General features: G+C 45.2%; 1 protein-coding gene across 1 annotated transcript; it reads left to right on the top strand.

Annotated features, from left to right (window-relative positions):
* Window positions 1-272: 272 nt before the first annotated feature.
* On the top strand, window positions 273-18,834 carry PSEN2 (presenilin 2). The gene is made up of 10 exons (XM_065400400.1): window positions 273-437; window positions 1,185-1,411; window positions 2,778-2,919; window positions 4,632-4,699; window positions 5,893-6,113; window positions 6,817-6,915; window positions 10,408-10,485; window positions 12,226-12,348; window positions 14,569-14,687; window positions 18,639-18,834. The coding sequence occupies exons 1-10, from the start codon at window positions 291-293 to the stop codon at window positions 18,792-18,794; spliced, it is 1,380 nt and encodes a 459-aa protein (XP_065256472.1). The 5' UTR covers window positions 273-290; the 3' UTR covers window positions 18,795-18,834.
* The last annotated feature ends 4,278 nt before the right edge of the window (window positions 18,835-23,112 follow it).

Raw genomic sequence — 23,112 nt, forward strand, 5'->3', positions numbered from 1 at the left:
CCAGCCCTGAATTTCACTTCCCCTACCCAACGGCTTAAAAGACAAAACAGAAAAAAACCCCAAACCGCTATCTAATTTCATCTAGAGCATGATGCATTTTTCAATGTGCGAGTTTATCATGTTGTACTAAGCTATGTAGTCACAACCCCTGCCAGAATATCCCCATTACAATTGCACTTCTTGCTTAGATTTCCAACTTGATGTCTGTGGCTTTTAGTTTGTATCATGGCTTTAATGTTTTATCTCTCACCTCTTGTTGGGTTTGCTTCTAGGCACTGTATGAGAGACTGATGATGATCACGTTCATGAACAGCTCAGACAGTGAAGAGGAAGCCTGCAATGAGAGAACATCACTGATATCAGTGGAGAGCCCTCCTGCAGCCTCCTACCAGGATGGCCTGCAAGCACCAGAAGCAGCAGAAACGCAGACGTACAGGGTAGGTCTGCACTGCATCTAGAAAGAGAGGAAATGTGGTATGATGCCATTGCTGCTCTGCTGAATAGATCACTTAGTGCCTTCCAGTGTATCCTAGGGTCGGCCAGGCCTCGTTTCAGGGGTACTGCAGTTTGTGTATTTCTTAAATAACAGCAATAGTCTTTTCTTTCCCTGTCTCTTCATGCCCCTCCCCTCCCAGTTGCTAGAGCTATGAGTTTTAAGCATGATCTGATACCCGTGACTTTCTGAGGGATGTTCTCTCTAAGCTTCCTTTTTGTTTAATTAAAGGGCAAAACTAGCTGCCTGAGCTCTTCTCCAGAGCTTCCTCAGTACTGGGCAAACAAAACAGATGTTAAATAGGATCTTATGCAAGTAATAGTGAAGCAACCATTTAATGCAAGGACAGGATTGCTGAGAGAACAGATTCAAATGGCTGGGCATCAGACCCTTCAGCTGGAATTTCCTTCAATTCCAATTGTGTGCACTGCCCCTCTCCCCATTTTTAAATGTCTGCAGATGTTTATGCTTTAGACTAAAAAAAAAAAAAAAAAATTATTTTCCAGTTCATAGCATGTCTGACACAGGTGATGTTTGCATCGCTAGTCATGGGGCTTCCATGTTCACTTCCACGTAGTTAGAGCTTTCTGCTATTCTATAGGGTGTGACTGTGTGTCACCAGGAAATCTGAGTGAATGCTTTGCATGGAAAATAAAGAGGGTCTTATGCATACTCTAACCTCTCTTTACAGAAGAGGCATACTGGTGGCAGTTGTAGCCCTAGTGATGCTGACAGCGGTAATTCTGACTCAGGACTTCCAGTAAGAGACATTGCTGTGGACAATAAGGAGGAGGAACTGACCCTGAAATATGGAGCAAAGCATGTGATCATGCTCTTTGTGCCTGTCACGCTGTGTATGATTGTTGTCGTTGCCACCATAAAGTCAGTGCGCTTCTACACAGAGAAAAATGGGCAGTTGTAAGTAGGTTCCTAAAAGGGGTGTGTGGGTGTGGGTGTGTGATCTCATGCATTACAAACACATTCTGTGTCCATATACATAGAGATGTGTATACCCAGAGGCCTTCCACACTGGGATGAGAACCTTTACCCACTCAGTTAAAAACTAACTCTGTAAACAGGCAAAGACTTTATTCTTTTGAACTGGGCTAAATATACTAAGTTCATCTGACAGGAATGGATCCTAAGTACCAGTTACAAACCAATGTGGGAAAAGGGCACTGATGTTAGGATAGTCACTTGGATAGGACTTAAACTGATTTTAGTCTGGCTACCTCAGAAGTTGTGGTGAGGTTGCTTCCCACCACATTATAGGAACTCCAGTTGGATTCCCTTTTTTTGCACCAGCTGGCAGCAAATGGGACATAGCACACTTGGATGGATGGAAAAGTGTCTCTCACTGCTGAGTGATCTCTGTGGCTTTTAAAGACTCATGTTAATAGGCACAGAGAGAGTTCCATCCAGCCCTCTTGACCAGGACCGTGACTGAGGACATTCTTGGGGCTGTAACACGGGACTGGAGGCACAGGCGCCAACTTTCCTTGGTGCGGGTGGGTGCTTGCGTCCCCCTGCCTCGACTCTGCCCACTCCCTGCCCCTATTGGACCCCTCCCCGAATCTCCGCCCTGGTCCCACCTCTTCCCCGAGCGCGCTGCGTTCCTCCTTCTCCTCCCCCCAGCGCTTGCTGCGCGAAACAGTTGTTTCGCGGTGCAAACGCGAGGGGGGAGAAGCAGGACGCGGTGGCGCGCTCAGGGGAAGAAGCGGAAGCGAGCTGGGACGTGGGGATGGGTCGGGTTGGGGAGCTGCCGGTGGGTGCAGAGCACCCACCAATTTTCCCCCATGGGTGCTCCAACCCCGGAGCACCTATGGAGTCGGCGCCTATGACTGGAGGATGTTTCATAAGGGGATTAAAAGGGGACTAGCACTTCCCTGGAATATAGCTGAAGTAAACAATGTTAGGATGTGTGAAAAACAAAAGAGACTCTAGAAATCAATGGTGCAATCTTAACCTTATCACACAAAATGTACAGCAGAAACAGAAGGGTCCAGAGACAGTCAACAAAAATGACTAGTGGCCTGGAGAGTCCTCCGTATGCAGAAAGAATGAAAAGTCTTTTAAATCAAGATGCTGAAGTTGATGGTCTCTTCCCTTAGTGATCCATAGGGTTCTCTGCTGTGGGTGCTCTCTAAGCACACTCTGGGGATTAGGGCTGGGTTTCCAGTGATCATGGGAGTCGCACACAGACATTGGAGGACAGTTTATTTTGGTGGCGGTATAATAGCATAGTATGTACCCGTCTGCGACGTTACGTCTCTTTGCTCTGCAGGATCTACACTCCTTTCAGTGAAGATACACCTTCTGTGGGCCAGCGTCTCCTGAACTCCGTGCTGAATACCATCATAATGATCAGTGTTATCATCGTGATGACCGTGTTCCTAGTTGTGCTGTATAAATATCGTTGTTACAAGGTAAGGTATTTACTATACGACTTATATTTTGTCCAGTATAATCAGCGAAAGCATCCCAAACTAGTTTTGAGAGGGCTTGTGTGTTGGTGAGAGACGTATAGGCATTGCATTAGTAGTTCTCCTAGATTTTACACATAATGGGAATCTCCTTTTAGAGTAGCTATTACCAGCAGTTATGGACTTTATTATCATCTCTCTTCACAGCCAGTGGGCATTCACAGATAACTAAACTGATGCTGGTTTTATTTTTTGACTGTTGGGAGCTCATAGCTAGATTTTTTTTGTTTTTGTTTTTTTGGTAGAGAGTAAAACCAAAACCACGCATGCCCCATCTCCTCCACTCTTGTGTAACACCCTGTGTGACTATGCAACAGCTGTTTGAGTTTTAGTCAAAGTTCTGCACTGAACGGAGACTGCATTTTTTTTGTGTCTCCATTTCTTGCAGTTGGTTTTGAAGTATGGTCAGTCTCTGGAATTTTTTAAGTACTTGAGAAAGTACATTTCACATGTAACAGAGCTGTATGAGTGCTCTGTCTAGGCTCCAGGTTAATCTGAGTTTATTTAATAAAACTTGTGGATTTTTCTACCCCCATCAGCTATCCTCTCCTATAAGTTAAAGGTCTGTGGCTTTGTACTATAGTCTCCATTTTGGCTTGAATCCTATAGCTTTGAGTGAAGAGGTTTCAGAGTTTAAACTCTGTCCTGACTGATATTAGCAAATGAAGATGTCTTGATATAGCTGCACTGTCCCATCAGTTTCCTCTTTTTCAAGAGTGTGAGGCCAGCTTTCTGAGGAAGTGGATAGTTCCTGGCTGTGAGAATTGGTTTGGAGTTACCTATGGTGGGTGGGGTGGGGGGAGGAAGAGGAGAGTATTTATTTAGAGGGGAAAAAGCAAATTCAGTTCTTGTCCTGCTGTGTAAAGTGGCAGCAGGCTGCCCAGGAAGAGATGTTAGATTTCATTTATGGGGTGGGGGTGGGAGTGGGGGGGTGGGGGAGAGATTGAGAGAGGGAGAAAGAAAGAACAATCAACAACAGAACCCTGTGGGGACATCAGCAGGCTATGGGAGAGGAGGGGAACATACTAAGAGGTCAGGTGTGGAGGCAGAAGGACAATCTGAGCACAGTTGTGAAAGCCCAAGGAGGAAGTAATCAGCTGTGAAAGCAGAAGATAAGTTTATCAGGATAACTGCAAATAATAGGAGCCCTCCTCTGGCTTTGAGGAGCCAGTCATTGGTGATTTGAACCATGGAACCTACTGTATCTTTCACTCCATGCATCTGATGAAGTGAGTTATAGCCCACAAAAGCTTATGCCCAAATAAATTTGTTAGTCTCTAAGGTGCCTCAAGGACTCCTTGTTGTTTTTGTTGAACTAGGGAAGTTTCAGTGTTGTGGAGAAGTTGGAGGTCAGACTGCAGTGGATCCAAAAGGGAATTGGTGGAGAGGAAGCCAAAGCAGCAGGGTGCCGGTAGCGTGCTCAAGGAGCTTGGAAAGAAAGATAAGAATAGAGAGAGGCTGAGGTAACTGGATAGTCCAGGGGGAGCCCTCTCCTTTCCCTATGGAGTGCATTGTGTATTGAAGGAAAGAGAGGAAGACTGTCAAAGGCTGGCAACCTGTGGAGGTTCCTGACAACACTGGTGCACACAACACTACACCATGAAGAAAAAACTGTCCAGTCATGTCAACTACTCTCTTGTCTTTCCATTGAACAGTTTATCCACGGTTGGCTGATACTTTCATCACTGATGCTGCTGTTCCTTTTCACCTACATCTATCTAGGGTAAGTGCCAACATTCTGCTTGTACTGTAATAATTGAGTAATTCATTAAACCCTTGTGTTTGCAGTAGACAGTAAAACTTGACTAATTTGTACCAAGAAAAATAACAGCAAAGACTGAAGAGTAGTTGTAGTGAGGCTGCCTGTTGCTCACACTTCGTTGTCTTTACAAAACATGCTATGGTCCATCAGCTCGCATGTTGACAAAATATTGTCCAGCAAACTAAGCCTCAGTGGATAATAAACACTATGGTTGCCTTATCTTTGCTTTTTAAAAATGGTTTACTTGCTAATTTGCAAGAGAAGGCTCCCTGTTTGGAGAGGGTGCGATCACTGAAGTTTGCCACTTGAATAGTGAGCTCTCAAAATGGGCTGTTGGTGCAGCAGTGGCACCTGAGAGCTGGGCCCGGGAGAGTTTTTTCTGATGGTGGGGGAAGCGGGGGGATACTCTGATTTGACAGTGTGCCTTATTTTACTCTCTCTCACCACATCTCTGCAAATCTTTCTTTCCCCTTAACTTCAGTGCTGGGTCACACCTCGCATCTAGCTTGCTAATGATATATTTATTTTGTCTTGAAAATTGTACCTTGGACAGGACATTTCTCGTTTGCCATCTCTACTAAATGCTGTCCACACTGCTGCTCTCTTATTTTCAGCTCTGTCTGGAAATTTTGCTCACCTGAGTGAGCAATCCGATCGTTGGTGTCTCTTGTCATCTATCCCAAAGTGTAAGGCAATGCAATACTTGTGTGCTATGTAGTGTCCACCCTACTGCTGTAAAACTATAGCGAACTGGAAGCAGCCATTGACTGCAAGGCAAGTGGGCAATTAGTGATGGGAAGCAATGATGGCACCTTCTGCTTCGTGTGAGAGAGCAACAAGTTTGTGGAACTGCTACTGCTTCCAGCTGGGCTGTGTGATTGCTGCACCCATCAGCCCACATTCGACAGCATGGCCTTCAGTTTGAGTGGCCAGCTATGGCACTGCTGAGGATTCTGATGCTGGGAATGGGGAGGCTCATCTTACAGATCTCTCGCAGTCCTTCTCTTGGGCAAGTGGAATTTTTTTAAATTCAGGACCTGACTTGCTTTGTCTTAGTCAGGCCTGAGGTCTGCCTATTCGACTAGTGCCATGAAGGTGTCTTGCCTGTCAGCTGCATATTGCATAGCTAAATCACCTTTGGTTTCATTCTGCAGCGAAGTGCTGAAGACCTACAACGTGGCTATGGATTACCTCACCTTGTTCTTTGTCATCTGGAATTTTGGAGCAGTTGGGATGATTTGTATCCACTGGAAGGGTCCCTTGCACCTCCAGCAGGCCTATCTCATTATGATCAGTGCGCTGATGGCATTGGTTTTCATTAAATATCTACCCGAATGGTCAGCGTGGGTCATTCTAGGAGCCATTTCCATTTATGGTAAGGGTTGGATGGGACTGTTATAATGTCTGTCTTTAACTAACATGCAGAACCTATGCAGGAGGAATGACTGAATTTATGGAACCCCTTGGTGTGGGCAGTGGGCTTTACCAGGAGTAACCTGGCAGTAATGCAAAACTCATTGGTTAGCTATTGGGAAATACCAGATTTTTGGCATTAAGTAAAAAAGTCTGTCTGTACCTGCGGAACTGGGGGAAACTTACCCCAGGTGACATTCTAAATGGTTTGGAGCATTGAAGGGGATAAGCTGGCTCGCAGTAATGAAATGTACAAATGACATGAACTATATAAAAGACAAAATAATAAGGGTCTTGAACCAATGGATCTTGAAACATGAATAAAAAATTCTGTGTAATCTGATCCTGTACACCTCAAGTACATTATAGTCTCATTTTAAGGAAATGAATGCCTGTTTGAGGGCACTTATAAGATTTTTCAGCGTGCTGGCTAACATTAGAACACTGAACTGGGAGACTGTATTTCAGCAAAGGGGATCTTCAAGCAGAGACTAATTATGAGATGGTGTTATGGTAATCTTACCAACTTTACATCATAACTGTTGTGCATAAAATATCTCTAGATGCCATTTTGAAGGGAGATAGGAAAAGAATTGCCCATTAGATTTGAAATGTACAGAACATGTGGCTTGAGATCAGAGAATCTGACCCTTTTCTCTTCACAGATCTGATCGCTGTGCTGTGTCCCAGAGGGCCATTGAGAATGCTGGTAGAAACTGCTCAGGAGAGAAATGAACCTATATTTCCTGCATTAATATATTCTTGTGAGTAATCAAGTAATCTAGATTTGAATGCTGATGTTCTTACTGGATTTCTATCAATTCCAAGCTTATAGCCACACTTTACCAACGAGCAGCATTTTCCTTAACTACTTGCTCTCAAAACTGCCAGAGTGTTTGTCGTCTAAACTAGCATTTATAAAGGTGTTAGCTAATTCAAGTTAACTGGTGGTCAACTAACTAAAACTACAATATGGCCACAAACCCTAGTCTTAGACGTACCCTTAGAAATCGAGTTGTTTAAATGCTGATTTACTAGGTTTTTTATCACTTTTAAATAACATTGGCATGTGTGTTGTGTGGGTTATAGGCAACATCTTTCAAGATATGAATCAGCCTATTGTGGTATTAAGCACAAGGTATGTTAGAAGAACATTAAGGCTGCAAAGTCAAACACTCCTATTTAGGAAATGTCAAAATAAAGGTTACCTGTGTACTTCGCATTATATAGCACATCGTATGTTCAAAGTGCACATCCCATTGACTTCAGTTGCAGTTGTGAGGACTCAACACTTCTGCAAATCAGACTGTAGGGTCTCAAGTTGGGCATGCAGAAGATGAGGAATACACCATTTAGCTTTTCACAGGTGGTCACTTGGTTTTAAGTGACTTTCCCAGCATGCCGCAGGCACTGTGTGGCAAAGGCAGGGATAGAATCCAATTCTCCAGGGCAGCATTCAGCTGCCTGAATCGTGAGACTGTCCTTTCTCTTCCTGCAATCCCCTGCCTCGTTCTCCACACGCCTTCTAACTCTGCAACAAATGAAGCAGGGGTCCTTCAGACAATAGGCTCTTTCACTATACAACCTTGATTAATCCTTGGTGCACATCAGTCTTGTGCACTGAATGAAGCAGGGGTCCAATAGGTAAAAAGTGATTATGCAATTAAAGACGATGATGATGTATGTGCACAAAAGGGTTATGCTATAAGGTGCTGGAGCATGCCCATTGTGCACGCAATATTCAGAGATTTTAGCTGCTAAATTGTAAAGTCTTCACTGAGCATGTACAAGCCAAGATTTTTCAGAAGCTTAAAACTTGGCCAAAATTGGGCAGATGTTCACATGAAGAGCAAAAGGCACCTCCTTAACAGACAGGCCACCATCTACTAAATTTCAAGTTCATGCTCCAAAGCATGGTGGTACTAGAACTTCTCACAGAAAAGGTCACCAGATTTTTTTTCCATATGAGCGAATAACATTTTTTCCTAGCCTTGTCTTGCAAACAGCTACAGTCTTTTGGTTGATACTTTCCAAAAAAAAAAAAAAATTCAACCATAGGCATGTATCCAGTGTGGGAAAACTCAGCTCAAGCTGTAACATTTATAAGCAACTGAAAGTAGGGACTTACGGGAGATATCAGACCACCTTTATAATAGGTGGTGCTACCAGTCCCACTTATAAGTTTTCTGTCTTAAAAGGTGGTATGCATGAGAACCAATGTCTCCTTCACAGAATCAGAAGTCCTAGAGAGAAACTTAAATCATCTGATTTGTACTAATATTTTAGCAGGTGAGACCACTGGACACAAAGGAAACCCATTTATGCTTGTGTTGATCCCTGCATACAACTCTGAACTGACATCTTTAAGGGTATAGTCTTATTTTATTAGCTAGTACAGGGCAATAGCTGTTACAGTAGTCTCCCAGCTACTTTCTTCTTTGTCATGTCCAATGCCTTAGAGAAATTTGGCCTGCATGCCCCAGATGTTGCACTGATAGGACCACACCCACGCCAAAGAAACCTGTGTGCAACAGTCCTGACAGCAGAATTACTCTGTTGCATTCCTACAGTCAGCCTCTCTGCTTTTTCTATCCTGTACGGGTACATCTCTGCCATTATCACACTGGTATTTGAGCACCTTTCAGTAGTGCATTAAGCAACGTGTCAAACATCTGTCACATGGCCGGTTCTTTCTCATCCTCCCTCCAGGGGGAGAATTGCAGGTGCAGTGTAACTTTTTGTTGTTGTTGGTTGTTACCCTCCGCTTCCCTATGAAAGTGGGTAACTTTTTATTGGGTCAGCATTTTCCCTTGCTCCCCCCCCCCCCCCCATTTTAAAAATATATTCTTCAGAAAAGGCACAATTACTTCGAAGGGCTTAGGACCTGTGCTATTTAATGGTCTCACACCTTAACTAAGACATTAAACTCATATAGGAAGGTGCGGGGATTTTGATTATCTCTTATTAGCCTACCCAGGTTTCCTGGGCTGACAAACCTCTTACCAGGTTCCACCCTAAAGGGAAGTGAAATACTTATGATAATAAATCCCTAAGATAGGGGCTTATTATGAGAGCAGTGATGCTATGGCTGGTACCACAGTAACATTGCTGCAGAAGTTATCTGATGGCATTGAATACATGATGAACCTTTCTTTAGATACAGGATGCTCAGTCTGGCAGGTGGAAATTGACATAGGCTAATATAGCTGCTCTTTAATGAAGCCTTTTCCTGGTTCATCCTGCTGCCATGGAGTGATTGGAAAGGACTCCTCTGGGATGTTGTGCTTTTTTTAGCAAGGCTTCTGTTATGCTGGGGGAGGGAGAGAGGCAGGGGGAAAGGTCTGGATAAAGTCTGACTCTCAGCACAGCTAATAAATCAAGAACTTCTTCTGTTGGAGAAGGGGAAAAAACACCGAAAACAGTAACTCAACAAAAAGTTTATTTAGCCTGACATCCGTGTTTCCGTTGTAAGACTGCAGTCTGTGGAGGCTTCCTTGCCACATCTAAGCCTCGAATGGAATCGCAGTCTTTATATCTGCCTTGGCGCACTCATAAACCATAAAGAAACCAAAGCCCTAGTGTACATCTCAAGTAAACTTCTGCCTTTTTTCTGATCTCAAAAGGGTCCCTGCCTTCCTTATTTTAGGGAGCCATCTCAAAAGTAAACCCCAAACCATCCTCTGGCTGCCCTTGGATATTCCCACTTACCTCCCAGGAGGCTTCCAACATCCCCCTTACAGAAAAACAAGAGGGAAGGGGTGGCCAATCAGAAACAAAAAACAGAAAAATCCCTCACCACCCTAGATAAGTTGGTTGCAGCATTCTCTTGTTGCCAAAGAATGTTACAGAAAACCTACCACTATCCCTGCCCTTAGTGGCACTATTTCCTGGGCCACCTCTTTCCTTTAGCAGATCAAGTGGCCACAAGTGAAGGAGAGGAGTATCTGTGGCCATAGCTTTCTGAGAGCCATAGAAAACAAAATGGTTTCCTTGCATGCAATAACTTGTGGTCTGAGTACTGACACATGTAATATGCTGCCTCCATCCCCTCCTATCTTACCAAGTAAATTACTAGGGAATGGGAATATGCCAACCAAGATGTGGGTTTTGAGTGTGTTTCCCCAGGGTGATTGTTTGGTTTCTTTGCCTGCTGTGTAAAATTCAGGATGAAAGTAGAACCACTCAAATATTGTCTAGCTCCTCTGAACAGTCAGTGACCTACAATTCTCTAGACATGTTATTTCCTTTCCCTACAGCTGCTATGGTGTGGACAGTAGGAATGGCAAAGCAAGATGCAGCATCAAGGGGCCTTACTCAGCAGACATGGGATTCAGGTCAGTTTTGCTCTTAATGGAGAACTATGTACTGTAGTTAGTCTTTGGTTTTCAAATTCAAAATCTGTGGTGCAGTAAGTTTTTAAATTAAACTTCTGCGTGTTTTGCAGTTTGCTTCTATTGCATGCTAGACAGGACTGTAGTAAAACCTCACTGATTTGTTTTCTCTCTCTCAAATCCTCACCTGGCTTGTCAATAAAGATTAGCAGAGTGCTGTAGGGAGGTCTGGTGTTAAGGCTTCATTACTTTTTATAAAAGCATTTTCTAATATGTCTTTAAGTGCAGTTAGTAAAACCCCAATTATCTAAATGCTTGGGGCACTTCTGGATTTTTCACATAATTGGGGTTGGATAATTAGTTTGCTTTAGATTGTAGATTTAAAGCAAAACTGCACATCTTAAAAATGAATGAGCTAAAGCTGACGTGTCATGTAGTATCTTGGGGCGTGAGTGGGTTTTACTATAAATGGTTTTCCCATTTAATCAATAAAAATAGCTGCTTCTGCTGCACTTCAGAAGCCATTAGTAGCTCTTTAACAGAGTGTTTAATTTTTTTAAGAAAAGAAACAAAACAAAAAGGCTTGATAACTAGGAACACTTATATTCAGAATAAACCAAGCTAAACTAGATTGATCAATGTACCGTAGGTGCCGACTCCATGGGTGCTCCGGGGCTGGAGCACCCACAGGGAAAAATTGGTGGGTGCTCAGCACCCACCGTCAGCTCCCTGCCCAGCTTGCCTCCGCCTCCTCCCCTGAGCGCACCGCGTGCCCGCTTTTTCCCCCAGCTCCCAGTGCTTGCGCCACGAAACAGCTGTTTGGCATGGCGGGGGGGAGGGGGAACACTGTGCGCTTGAGGCTGAAGCGGGGATTTGGGGAAGAGGTCCAATAGGGGCAGGGAGGGGGCGGAGTTGGGACAGGGACTTTGGGGAAGGGGTTGGACAGGGTGGAGTCGGGGCGGGGCCAGGGGTGGGGTGGGGCGTGAGCTCCCACCGGCGCCGGGGAAAGTTGGTGCCTATGCAATGTACTAAGTGTAGAGCAGCAATCCTGCTTTTGTGTGGACTAGAAGCGAACTCTCTGCTGACAGGTAATACCAACATTGTAGTCTGCTTTCTTGCATTTGCATCAACATGTTTAACAGAGATCCCGGCCCCCGATTACTAAACATTCCTATTATATCGCATACAGAGGAACGTGTTCAAGCCATTTTACTTCAGCAAGGCAGGTTATTTTTATTTTATTTTTTTTAAAAAGATGCTATATGGAAAGTGTAACAGACCTTGACTAGCCTGTGAAGATTACAGATTCCATCAACTTCATTGCTGGATCAGTCTGGGTGACGTGCTGGAAAGATTTTTGTTGACTTCAGTGCATGCTGGATTGGGCACCATCACATTAAAGCCCAGAGAGGCATGTGTCTGGGCAAGCTTAGTGCAGCCCTCGAATTCCTAACGAATTGCCAAAGGGGCCCCTGGGTATGATGGCGTCTTTACTATTTCTGATAATACGGTAGGGGGCATGCACTCTTGACACAGCCATTTAGAATCTGTATTTAATCCAATCCTACTGAACACTACAGCTTGTACATTGAGACTTCACCCACTCATCCTTGGTTTGGTATGGAGAAGCCCCTTCATAAGGGCTGCTTACTTCATGTTTCTCAAAACACGTTGTTAATGTAGATACCTTCATTTTGTCTCTTCTTTGGTGTGTGGTTTGGTGTCTTTGTTGGGGGAACCCAGCTGACGACGTGAGAGACATCCATGACAATCCTGCGTACGTGGAGTCTGAAATCTCTGAGGCCAGGAGTCCAGCTCCAACCCATCCAACCACTTCCTTATTAGAGGAGCTGGAAGAGGAGGAAAGTAAGGCAAATGAGTCTTGAAAACTTGCTTTTAAATGGCATATTGCCATACACAGTAAGAGTCAGATTCTCCCAGTCCTACTCACATTGAGAGCCCCCTGCTCTCGGAGTAGTCCCATTGAAACTAATGGGACTGTCTGAACAGTAAGATATGACTGAATGCGAGTCAGAAGGGTATCAGAATCTCACCCAAAATGATTTTCATGCTGCAATATCTATTCTAAGTATGCTTAGAACAGGAGGCCCTTATACCTAAGGGCTGGTCGTCACACAGTTGGTTTTTGTGTTTGTTTTTTGTTTTGGTACCAATTTAACGATATCCGTTTAGAAATTGATGTAACTGTATTGCTTTCTAAATGGATATAGTGGTCAGGGGAACCCCCCTAGGGTGGATGCAGTTATAATTAAGGCTACGTTTTAGTCATGGGTATTTTTAGTAAAAGTCATGGACAGGTCATGGGCTGTGAATTTTTGTTTGCTGTCCATGACTTCTACTATACCCCTAACTAAAACTTGGGCCAGGGGCTCTGCAGGGGCTTGGGGGGGATGTGCGGGGGAGAGGATTGGCAGGGCTGGCAGGCTCCCTACCCGGCTTGGACTGGCATGTCCCTGTAGCCCCTAGGGGGAGGGGCGGCCAGGGTGGCTCGTTGCACTACTCCTACCACAAGCGCCGCCCCCACAGTTCACATTGGCCAGGAACCACAGCCAATGAGAGCTGCGGGGGCGGGGCCTGCGGGCATGGGCAGCATGCTGAGCCCCCCCCCCGGCCGCTCCGCCTAGGAGCTGCAGGGACATGCCGGTGAGAGCCAGGGAGCCTCCTCTTTCCCTATTCCCCCCCCCAGGTAAGCACCGCTACCAGGGCCGGCTCTGGCTTTTTTGCCGCCCCAAGCAAAAAAAACAACCAAAAAAAAACACACAACGTGCAGGGCGGCCGGAGCGGCTAAACAAAACCCCCCAAAAAAACCCAGGGTGCAAAATTTCGGTGCCACTTACTTGGCGGCTCATGGCTGCCTCCCCCTGGGCGGGCGGCGGCTGCACTCTGGCTAGCAGGACTCCCTGCGCTGCAGACGTGCCCCGGCTAGCAGGGGGGAGGGGGAAGGAGTGGGGGGGTGAGAGAGAGAAGGGAGGCAGCCAGGGCTTCCTTCAGCTGGGGTGCTCGCCACTCGGCCCCTCCCACCACACCGCCTGCTGGGAGGGCTCTGCGCCGCTCCCGCCTGCAGGTGAATTGAAGGTCGACAGGGAGGGAAGGATGCGGGCTGCCGGGCTTGCTGCAGACCTGGCACTGGCTGGGGCAGATGGAGCAAGCAGGGTGCTCCCCTCCTCCGCACCACCGCCCCCTACAGGGTGGCCGGAGCGGCGAACCGAAAAAAAAGGGTGGCCATGCCACCCTAGGATTGGACAGAATGCCACCCCTTAGAATCTGCCACCCCAAGCATGAGCTTGCTCGGCTGGTTCCTGGAGCCGGCCCTGACCGCCACGCACCCCTGCCCCAGCATACCCAAACTGCTGCTCCTGGGCTGCCCCTGAGCCAGCAATGGCCGCTGCAGAAGTGATGGAGGTCACATAATCCATGATCTCCATGACAGACGTTCAGCTTTAGTTATAATTGGTATAAGGGCATCTAAAGTCCGGTAATCATAAGCTATGCTGATTTAAGCACTTTTATCCTAGTATAACTGCCTGTGCTAGGGAGTTGGACCCATTTTAACTATATCTGTGTCTAATCCAGTATAGTTTAAACTGGTACAAAATCTATATGTAGAGCAGCCCATACCGTGCAAATGTTTACTATTTTAATGGTGCCCACTGAGCTTGAGACAGTGTCCTGTTGTGTGGGATCCAACAGGCCAAACAATAGTAACGCTGGAGCTGGTTGGAGATTAGGTTTGCAGAGGGTGGGAGAAGAGAGGAAATTCTTTCCAGCTGAAATCTTCCAACCAGCCCTAGGTAATTTTGACAGAAGAAATGTCCTGGAGTTTTGTGCCTCTATAGAGGAGAGTCCATTGGTTTCTGTGAAGTGAAAAAGTAGGTCGTCTATTCAGGGAAGGTCCAAATAACTGTGCCATGAACACTTTAATGTTGTCAGCATGGTGGTCTGAGTCATTAGTCAAGAGTAGAAACTTTGACCAGTTTCACTGGAGGAGGGAGAAGGGATGGGTGTAAAGCAAGGAAAACAGAGAGAGAAACAGGAGCATTGATGTGAATTTTTCACTTTTAACAGGGGGTGTCAAGCTGGGCCTTGGAGACTTCATATTTTACAGTGTGCTTGTAGGGAAAGCAGCTGCCACTGCTAGCGGAGACTGGAATACAACACTGGCCTGTTTTGTAGCCATCCTTATAGTAAGTAAAACTGTAAACGTTTTTTTCCCCTCTTTTTAATATACTTTGTGGCATTGTAACATTGATGGACATATCAGTAACTGGTCACTGTTAAATATTTAATTACTGCTGTGTAACATAGGGAGAAACCCACACGTGAATCTACCCACCGTACTGTATGTAAAGGTGATCAGCATAGGCGGGCACTCTGATATCTGTGGGACAAGAATGTAATCAACTCTGGACTGTGCCTCTGGGCAAAAAAATCCTTAAAGAACAAATAAGGGCTAGTCTAACTAGAAACGCTACAGCGGCGCAGCTATGCCTCTATAGCAGAGGTGGGCAAACTACGGCCCGCGGGCGAGTCCTGCCTGGCACCTGAGCTCCCGGCCAGGGAGGCTAGCCCCTGGCCCCTCCCCCGCAATCCCCCCTTCCCCAGCAGCCTCAGAATGCCGTGCTGCCAGCACTCTGGCCCACTGCTCCTGCTGGGCAGCACAGGTGGCGGGGCTGGCTCCAGCCAGGTGGCGGGGCTGTGAGCTCCTGCTGCTCTGAGCAGCATGGTAAGGGAGCGGGGGGGTTGGATAAGGGGCAGTCAGGGGACAGGGAGTGGGGGGGGGGTTGGGAGGGGTCCCAGGGGGGCTGTCAGGGGACGGGGGTGTGAATAGGTGTTGGGGCAGTCGGGACAGGGAGCAGGGGGCGGTTGGATAGGCATGGGAGTCCCAGGGGGGCTGTCAGGGGGCAGGAGAGTGGATAGGGGTCGGGGCAGACAGGAAGCGGGGGGGGGGTTGGATAAGGGGTGGAGTCCTGGGGGGCAGTTAGGGGCGGGGGTGTGGATAGGGGTTGGGGCAGTCATGGGACAGGGAGCAAGAGGGGTTGGATGCGGTCCTGGGGGGTGGGTCCCAGGAGGGGGCGGTAAGGGGAAAAGGAGCGGGGGAGTTGGATGGGTTGGGAGTTCTGAGGGGGGCAGTTAGAGGGCGGGAAGTGGGATGGAGCGGATGGGGGCAGGGGCCTGGCTGTTTTGGGGAGGCACAGCCTTCCCTACCCGGCCTTCCATACAGTTTTGCAACCCCAATGTGGCCCTCAGGCCAAAAAGTATGCCCACCCCTGCTCTATAGCATGTCTGGCGAAGATGCTCTAAGACTATGGGAGAGAGCTCTCCTGTTGACTTAATTACTCCATCTCTGTGAGAGGTGGTAGCTGTGTCGGCGGACGAAGTCCACGCGCTGACATAGCGCTGTCTACACTGGCACTTAGGTTGGTGTGATTTATGTCGCTCAGGGGTGTGGATTATAAATGGTAGTGTAGACAAGCATTAAGATCCACATCAGCTTCTGCATGGAGATCATGGGGCAGTGGAACAAGGATCTGGGAAAAGCAGTTAGAATTGACCTGCTGGTGTTCTTGCTTCAGTGGCTAGAGATCAGGGACTTTTGTCACAATTAAGATTGAGTACTGAGATCTCTGGGCTTGATTGGGTCAAAAAATCTGCCTCTGGACAACAGGAGCTGCTTCAGGAGGATAGAAGAGGTTTGTGCTTCTCTCTTGTATTAGTAACCCCTGACAAAGCTCATCAACTTGTCAAGATAAAGAATCCTCATCAGTTTCAGGCTATCAGACAGAGGTGTGTTCTGTTCCAGTGTTTGCTGGGAAGCAACAGAAATGCTGTAGACTAACTCCTCTTAAACAGTCCTCTTCATAGGCACTGACTGCGTGGGTGCTCTGGGGCTGGAGCACCCAGGGGAAAAAATTGGTGGGTGCTCTGCACCCACCGGCAGCCAAGCTCCCTGCCTCGCCCCAGCTCACCTCCGCATCCTCCCCTGAGTGTGCCACGTCCCCACTTCTCCCCCCAGTGCTTGCCACCACGAAACAGCTGTTTTGCGGCATAACAAGCTATGGGAGGGAGGGGGGAGGAGCGGGAACACTATGTGCTCAGGGGAGGAGGCAGGGCTGGGGTGGGGATTTGGGGAAGGAGTCCAGTAGGGGTAGGGAGGGGGCAGAGTTGGGGCAGGGACTTTGGGGAAGGAGTTGGAATGGGTGGAGCGGGGTGGGGGAGGTAAAGCACCCACTGGCACCAGGAGAAGTTGGCACCTATGGTCCTCTTCACTGTGAAGAAATTACCATATTGTAGCTGTCGTAGCAATCTGCTAGCTTCAAGGTCCTGTTTCTCTGACTTTCCAGCTCCAGAATGGTCTGTTGTTGTAGTGCTCAGCCATCCTTGTACAGACCTGCAGAAAGCACATGCAGAAAGAAACCATGCCCATTCACAACTATGATGGTTAAAATCCTATTTTTGTCTCACTCCCCATCCATACCCGCTGGGGAAGCTAACGATCCAACCAGCAGACCAAATTCAGTGATGTATCCTGGTCACGTGTCACCTGAGACATGTTGTGCATACGCTAAGAAGTAGTACAAAATTAAATCTTTGATGTTGGGCTGCATTTCTACAGCGAGGGGTTGATTTTTTTTTTTTTTTTGTGCCCCAGCCTGAGGCATGGGTTGCTGAGGCTTGCAGTAGTGCTTTACCTGTCTCCATTCCACTAGTTTTCATTTAAAACCTAAATCTTCCCCTAAGCTCTACTTCATGTTACTGAAGTGAAGTTTCAAACTTGGGGGAGGCAGTGGAAATTTCACTCCACCCATCGCTATATAGTGAGGTGAAATTGTCCTTGCATAGGAGTGGACTTCCCCCAAAGAGCCTGCCATGTGGGTGGGCAGGTTTGGAGCTTTCTTCACTTAGCGATGCTGGTGGTGAATGTGCCTATTGTAGTTTCGAAATACTTAAGTATCTTTTTTGGATTAAAAGACTTATATAAACAAGGGTTGTGGAACCTGTGGTTTTCCTCAGATAAACAGGCTAGGTATCAACAGCTAGTCTTTACTGGTTTTTATAAGCAAAAATCTTCTGTTGAGATCCATTGACTTGTGCACTGCTCTGTCCTCTGGAGAAATTGGTTCATTTCCTAGTCCAGTGTCTTGCTCTACATGTATGGAGGAGCTGTGTTGCAGAGGCGGTGTGTGCATGGCTCGCTCAGCCTTTCGTTTTGGAAGGGGTTTGAGAAAAGAAGTTCCTTGATGGTAAGAGATCCCTGGAGGGGAGAGAGTGCAACACTGAATGACTGACTTGAATTCGGTTCTAATCAGCCTTAAAATCTAGGGATCTTGATTGAAAAAAGGACCGGGTCTGCTTATCACTGGCTATTGGATGTTCCCCAAAGTTGAAGGGAAACCTAACATCTCTCACTGGTGATAATCCTTTAAAGGAAAGAATTCAGACAACTGGGTATTGTTTCCTTGGCATAATTCAGATGTGCATGTGCACTCTCCTTCCCGCTCTCTCAAACCTCCCAAAACTACAACTTTTGGCTTTGATGAAGATGCTCCAGTTAAAACTGAGACCTTGGCCTGCTTTACAGCTACCAATAGTGTTTACCCCAGAATAAGGAGAGAACTAGTCAGAGAGGAACTAGGGTTTTTTTTTGGTTTTGGTTTTTTTCCCATAGACCTTGACAACTGGAAAGGTGTTAAAAATAGATTTATTATGTGCTAATCCCTGTATGGAAAACGAAGCTTGTGTTTGTAGCTGACTAATTTGAACACTTATCTGTAACTGATCAGTAAATGCTACATAAAGGTGTACAACGAAGATTTGAAATAATATGTAAATAAATTAACTTTTCAATGTTAGTTGTAGATTAACAAGGACATTTGGTACCTCTTGCTCATCCTGCCTTCCTGGCTGAGAGAGCTTGTGATCTAGATTGCTGAGGGAATCCCACGTGTCCTCAAACTGTGGGTCAGAAAATAGGTTGTCACGGTGTGTGAAGTGGGGGACTAATCCCCTCTAGCCCAGGCAGACTTCCCTTTTCTATGCAGTATATAGTATATTGTTCATGTACTGTGGTGCCTATAATGAAAGCATTTCTTCTTATGAGTAATGTCTTCCTTTGTCTTTGTTCCCCTCTATGGTAGGGTTTATGCCTGACTCTTTTATTGCTGGCTGTGTTCAAGAAAGCATTGCCTGCTCTTCCCATCTCCATCACCTTTGGGTTGGTATTCTACTTCTCAACAGACAACCTGGTGCGACCTTTCATGGACACCCTTGCATCCCACCAGTTGTATATTTAAAGGTGAAGACAGATGAGTAGGAAGATTTTTTTTTTTTTTTTTTTTTTTTTAAGCCTTGCTGTGAAGTATGGCATTTTAAATGAGGAAGTTGTATAGTTTTACACTTAGTGCCATATATTTTTAAGAGAACTTTTTAAAACTATCATGGGATACTTAGTAAAATCTAGTAGCTAACATCTAGGGCTTTTTCAAGGGAGTTAGGCACCCAGCTCCTATTGAAATTCACAGGAAGTTGAGTACCTAACTCACTTGGGCTCCTTGAAAACCCAGCTTTGGCATTGGTGCCTGAGCAGTACCTGAATGCACTTAGAGAGAGTCTGTATGTAGTACAGGCTGACCGAGATGAAGAACCTCACATGTGCATGTAGGGGGAGCCTAGGATCTGCGTTTATGCTTTGACCTGGAGTTGCAAAGAGGGTTAATTGTACTTAAATTGCACAGCACTTTGAAAGTGAAAAGTGCTAACACTAATTAAAAGTAAGTCACAGAATCATAATTAGACAAGTGAGATGGTGAGCGTACATACAGGAGAGTAGACTAATGTAATTGGCTGTGAGTGTTTGACAGGGAGACTGCTATTCCCATAAGGATGTTTCCAACACTTTGGGTCCAATTCTGGAAGCCTCACTGAAATCCAGATCTGGCCCTTTGTCTAAAAAAGTTGCTTACTATTACCCTAATGAGATGTGGCAAATGAAGTCCTGCTTTGTAACAAGACGTCCTTGGGTGGGATCTAAAAGCATGAACCTCTACTGGCTGAGCTAAAAGCTCAAAGGCTGTGTACAAACTCATAAACTCCTAAGTGGATGAGCCACTCTGGAAGTGAGAGTTACATTTTTCCTGTCTTTTCCTGGCAATTAAAGTGTTAGGAAACATCTTCTTTGTTCACCATTACAAACCTCAGATGACCAAAAAGGTTGGAAATATGACAGAACTTCAATTAAACTAGTTGACCTGTAACTTCCTGTGTGTATTCTTGGTCTGATTCCTGTGTGTAATGTAATCACTATAGGGAGAACTGTTACCTCTCCTTTATAAAGAGATTCTTACACTGACCTAGGCTTGACTTATCTATTTTTTTGTATTGTTTAAATACTTTTTATGACAAGCTTAGAAAAACTATATAAATATTTAATGTAAGAGTGACTATTTTGGAAATACATTGCTACAGTTTGTATCAAAATGTGGATGTGATTTTTTTTTTTTTTTTTTTTTTGATCTGCAGTCTGTTAATCTAAATAAGGCATGATTGAAGCTGAATAATTACAAGACTAACATGACCCCATTAAAAACTACAGCACTTGTTGCCAGCTAACATCACGTGTCTGACTCAAGCTTCCTGTTAGATGTGTTAACCATTCCGTTTTTCAGTGTGGTTTTTTTCTTCCAAAAGTCCATTTCTAAGAAATATAACTCCTTTGATTTAGCTTGAGTGTCAAGTGCATAAACAAGCTCTTATTTTTCCTCAACAGTTAATCAATGTGCAAAATATTGTATTGTGAGGCTTGTGTGAACGAATGTGATATGATCCACAGGAGTAAAAATTAATGTCTGCAGATATTCTCTTTAGAAGAGGCACTGGATAATTTATTTTTAAAATTGTTTTTCCAATAGACTTGTTAAATCTAACCTCCTTTGATATTTAAAAATATGCTTATTTAATATCAATATATTAATAAAGATTCATTCAGATACTTTAAAACACTTTAATTTGGGTGTTTCTAGGGATTTTATGTATCTCAGCTTGGATAAACAACTCAGTTCTGCTTTTTGAGTCTGTGTCACTGTCATTTTTCTCACTCCTGCTCTGTGTTGGTTACAAATGCTAGAGCAGAGTAGTTAGTTGTTACTAAAAGGGGTTTCCATGAGAATCTAAAAATAATGAGCATATTTCTGTTTGGTTTTAAGGTTTGTAAGTGTTTTTGGTCTTTTAATAAAATCTCTAAATTTTGGGCCAGATTTGAATGTGATCACATCTAATATTTTTAACTAGATGAATTTTTCCCCTCAGATAACAGTGTGGAGTGGGTGTCAAATCTGTATATACAGTGAAGAAAATCCTGCAAGCTACACGCGTTTGTGGCCTATGTATGTGAGAATGAACTTATTTTAGGCAATCTGAAATTGTAAATGAAGGAACAAAGGGGTGTAACTCATCTAGGGTAAATTGACGTAACTGATGGTGCTGTACTGGTTATATCAGCTGAGGATCTAGCCTTGAATGAGCACCTCTGCCTAAAATCTTTCTTCTGAATGTAATTAAAAGGCAACTTTTAACAACAGACTGTTTAGTTGCACTGACAATATTATCTTCGAGGTGTGGTGGTGGAGTATATTGTGTGCCTACATTAGAGTGGGTTTAACTGTGCAAAAGTTTATATATAAACTTATATGTGTACAACTTTTAAAATGACCTTGGGTGATTCTTACATAGTATGAAGTTCTCTGATGTGCACATGTGTTGCACAAAAGTGAAACTTTGCTCATGATATTAGTGTGGTGCAGAAAACATGAAAAGGAAAAGGAGAATGGCTAACCTAAGCTTTTTCCAAAGACTCGAAGGAGGATTTGGAAGCTGCAGCACAGTGCCCAGTATGTGAAACCTTTTACCTATACACTTGCAAGGTAAATCAGTCCTGTGACCCAAAATTTAATATTTTTAGGTAAGTGGTGTGTGTGTTTGTGTGTTGATTCAATAAAGCACCTAAGCATGTGCTTTAACACCCAACAAAATCAGTGGGACTTCAGCATATGCTGAAGTGCTTTGCTGAATTGGGATTTTAGTGGCCTTGCTAGTCAAGACATGGACTGTCTCCTACACTGTGTACAGCACATGTCACACTGGAGCCCTGCTCTGAGTAGGTCTCTGGCTGCTGCTGTGCTATAAATAACTAATATCAGTAGGAGGGCAAGGGACTCTACCAGGCACGGCACAGAGACCAAGATTCTGTATCTTAACTGTGATACCATTCTTAAAGACCAACTTTTTAAAGCTAAGCCAAATGTTGGGTGTATGTGGTATAACCGAACAGGATTTGGCCCATTCTCTCCTGAACAAGTTAATCATCCACCAAAAAAAAAAAAGCAGCCAACAGTAATTCTGTTTCTTAGAAATGTCTGCAAATGATTTAATGTGGTGATATCTTACAGTCCTGCAGACAGTCCCTGGATGATGATGATGATAAAACCAGTCACATTTTCAGCTGCTGTTTCCTCCTCTTTCACCCCAGTTTGAGAATCTTCAGGAGGCACTTGCTGTTTAAACTTGACATTACTACTCTTTCACCATAATTGTACCTGGGACTATATGTATCTATAGATGGCCAGATCCATGCTGCAGGGAGCTTGCAAGCTTAAGGTCCTGATCCTGCAAGCTGCTATGTAACTGGTTGTCTCAGTTTGTGTCAAGCCTTCTTTGAATGTCTTGCAGGGTCTGAGCTTTCATTAGATTTACTTCAGGGGAGCCATGCCACTTGTATTAGCTGAGGATGATGGTATCTAAGAGGAAAGACTGTTACCTTTCAGACAGATGCTGTATGCCTGGAAGAGACAAAGGAAACACTAAAGCAAGTGTAGATACTGGATAATTGTGCATTGGCAGCAGAATGAAAGTGGAGGATGTGGTGAGAGTAGCAGAAGGTAGGTTTTGGGTACGGGACAAGGATGGGAATGGAGCATGGGAGGAGACTAGCTAGTCTATTAGGACTTTGGTAAGCACCCAGTTACCTAGGGCCTGGCTTTCAGAGGTGCCCAGCACCAACAACTGCAGTAAATGGGGAGCTGCAGGTGTTCTGCCCTTCGCCTCCTTGCTAGCTGGTATGAGGTGCTGTAGGCTGGGTAGAGAGGAAAGACTATGACAAATGTAGTGACTGGTACTGACTAGTCCTGTATGTTCGCATGGATGTGATGAGAAATCCTCAGCAGTAATTGATCCCACTGCATGAGATGCCTTAAAAGGGATCACTGGTTGTATTTTCAAGCTATGAGGCAGAGAGGAGTGATACCTGTAATGAATGTGCCATATCTCAGCTATTCCTATGGAAGATTCCGGTTCCCTGACCTCCAGAAGGGAGTGGGGCGGGGGGGAGGGCATCTCTTTCTATTCTGCCTCCATTGTGGATCGGGGCATTCTGGTCACCTCTGCTTCCTTCCTCACCTAGCAGAGAGACTGGAGGGTCTGTCAAGGGGAAAACTGCTGGTGAAAGTGGCTGCTGAGACTCCAGCAGCTTCATTGGCGGATGTTGACGGGTCTTCTGCTTGTTACTTGGAGCATTTACCGCATTATTCAAAAGAGGGCTGGAGGGCTGAGTCTATTGAC

This window comes from Emys orbicularis, chromosome 3, assembly GCF_028017835.1.
Source record: "Emys orbicularis isolate rEmyOrb1 chromosome 3, rEmyOrb1.hap1, whole genome shotgun sequence".
Classification (NCBI taxonomy): domain Eukaryota; kingdom Metazoa; phylum Chordata; order Testudines; family Emydidae; genus Emys; species Emys orbicularis.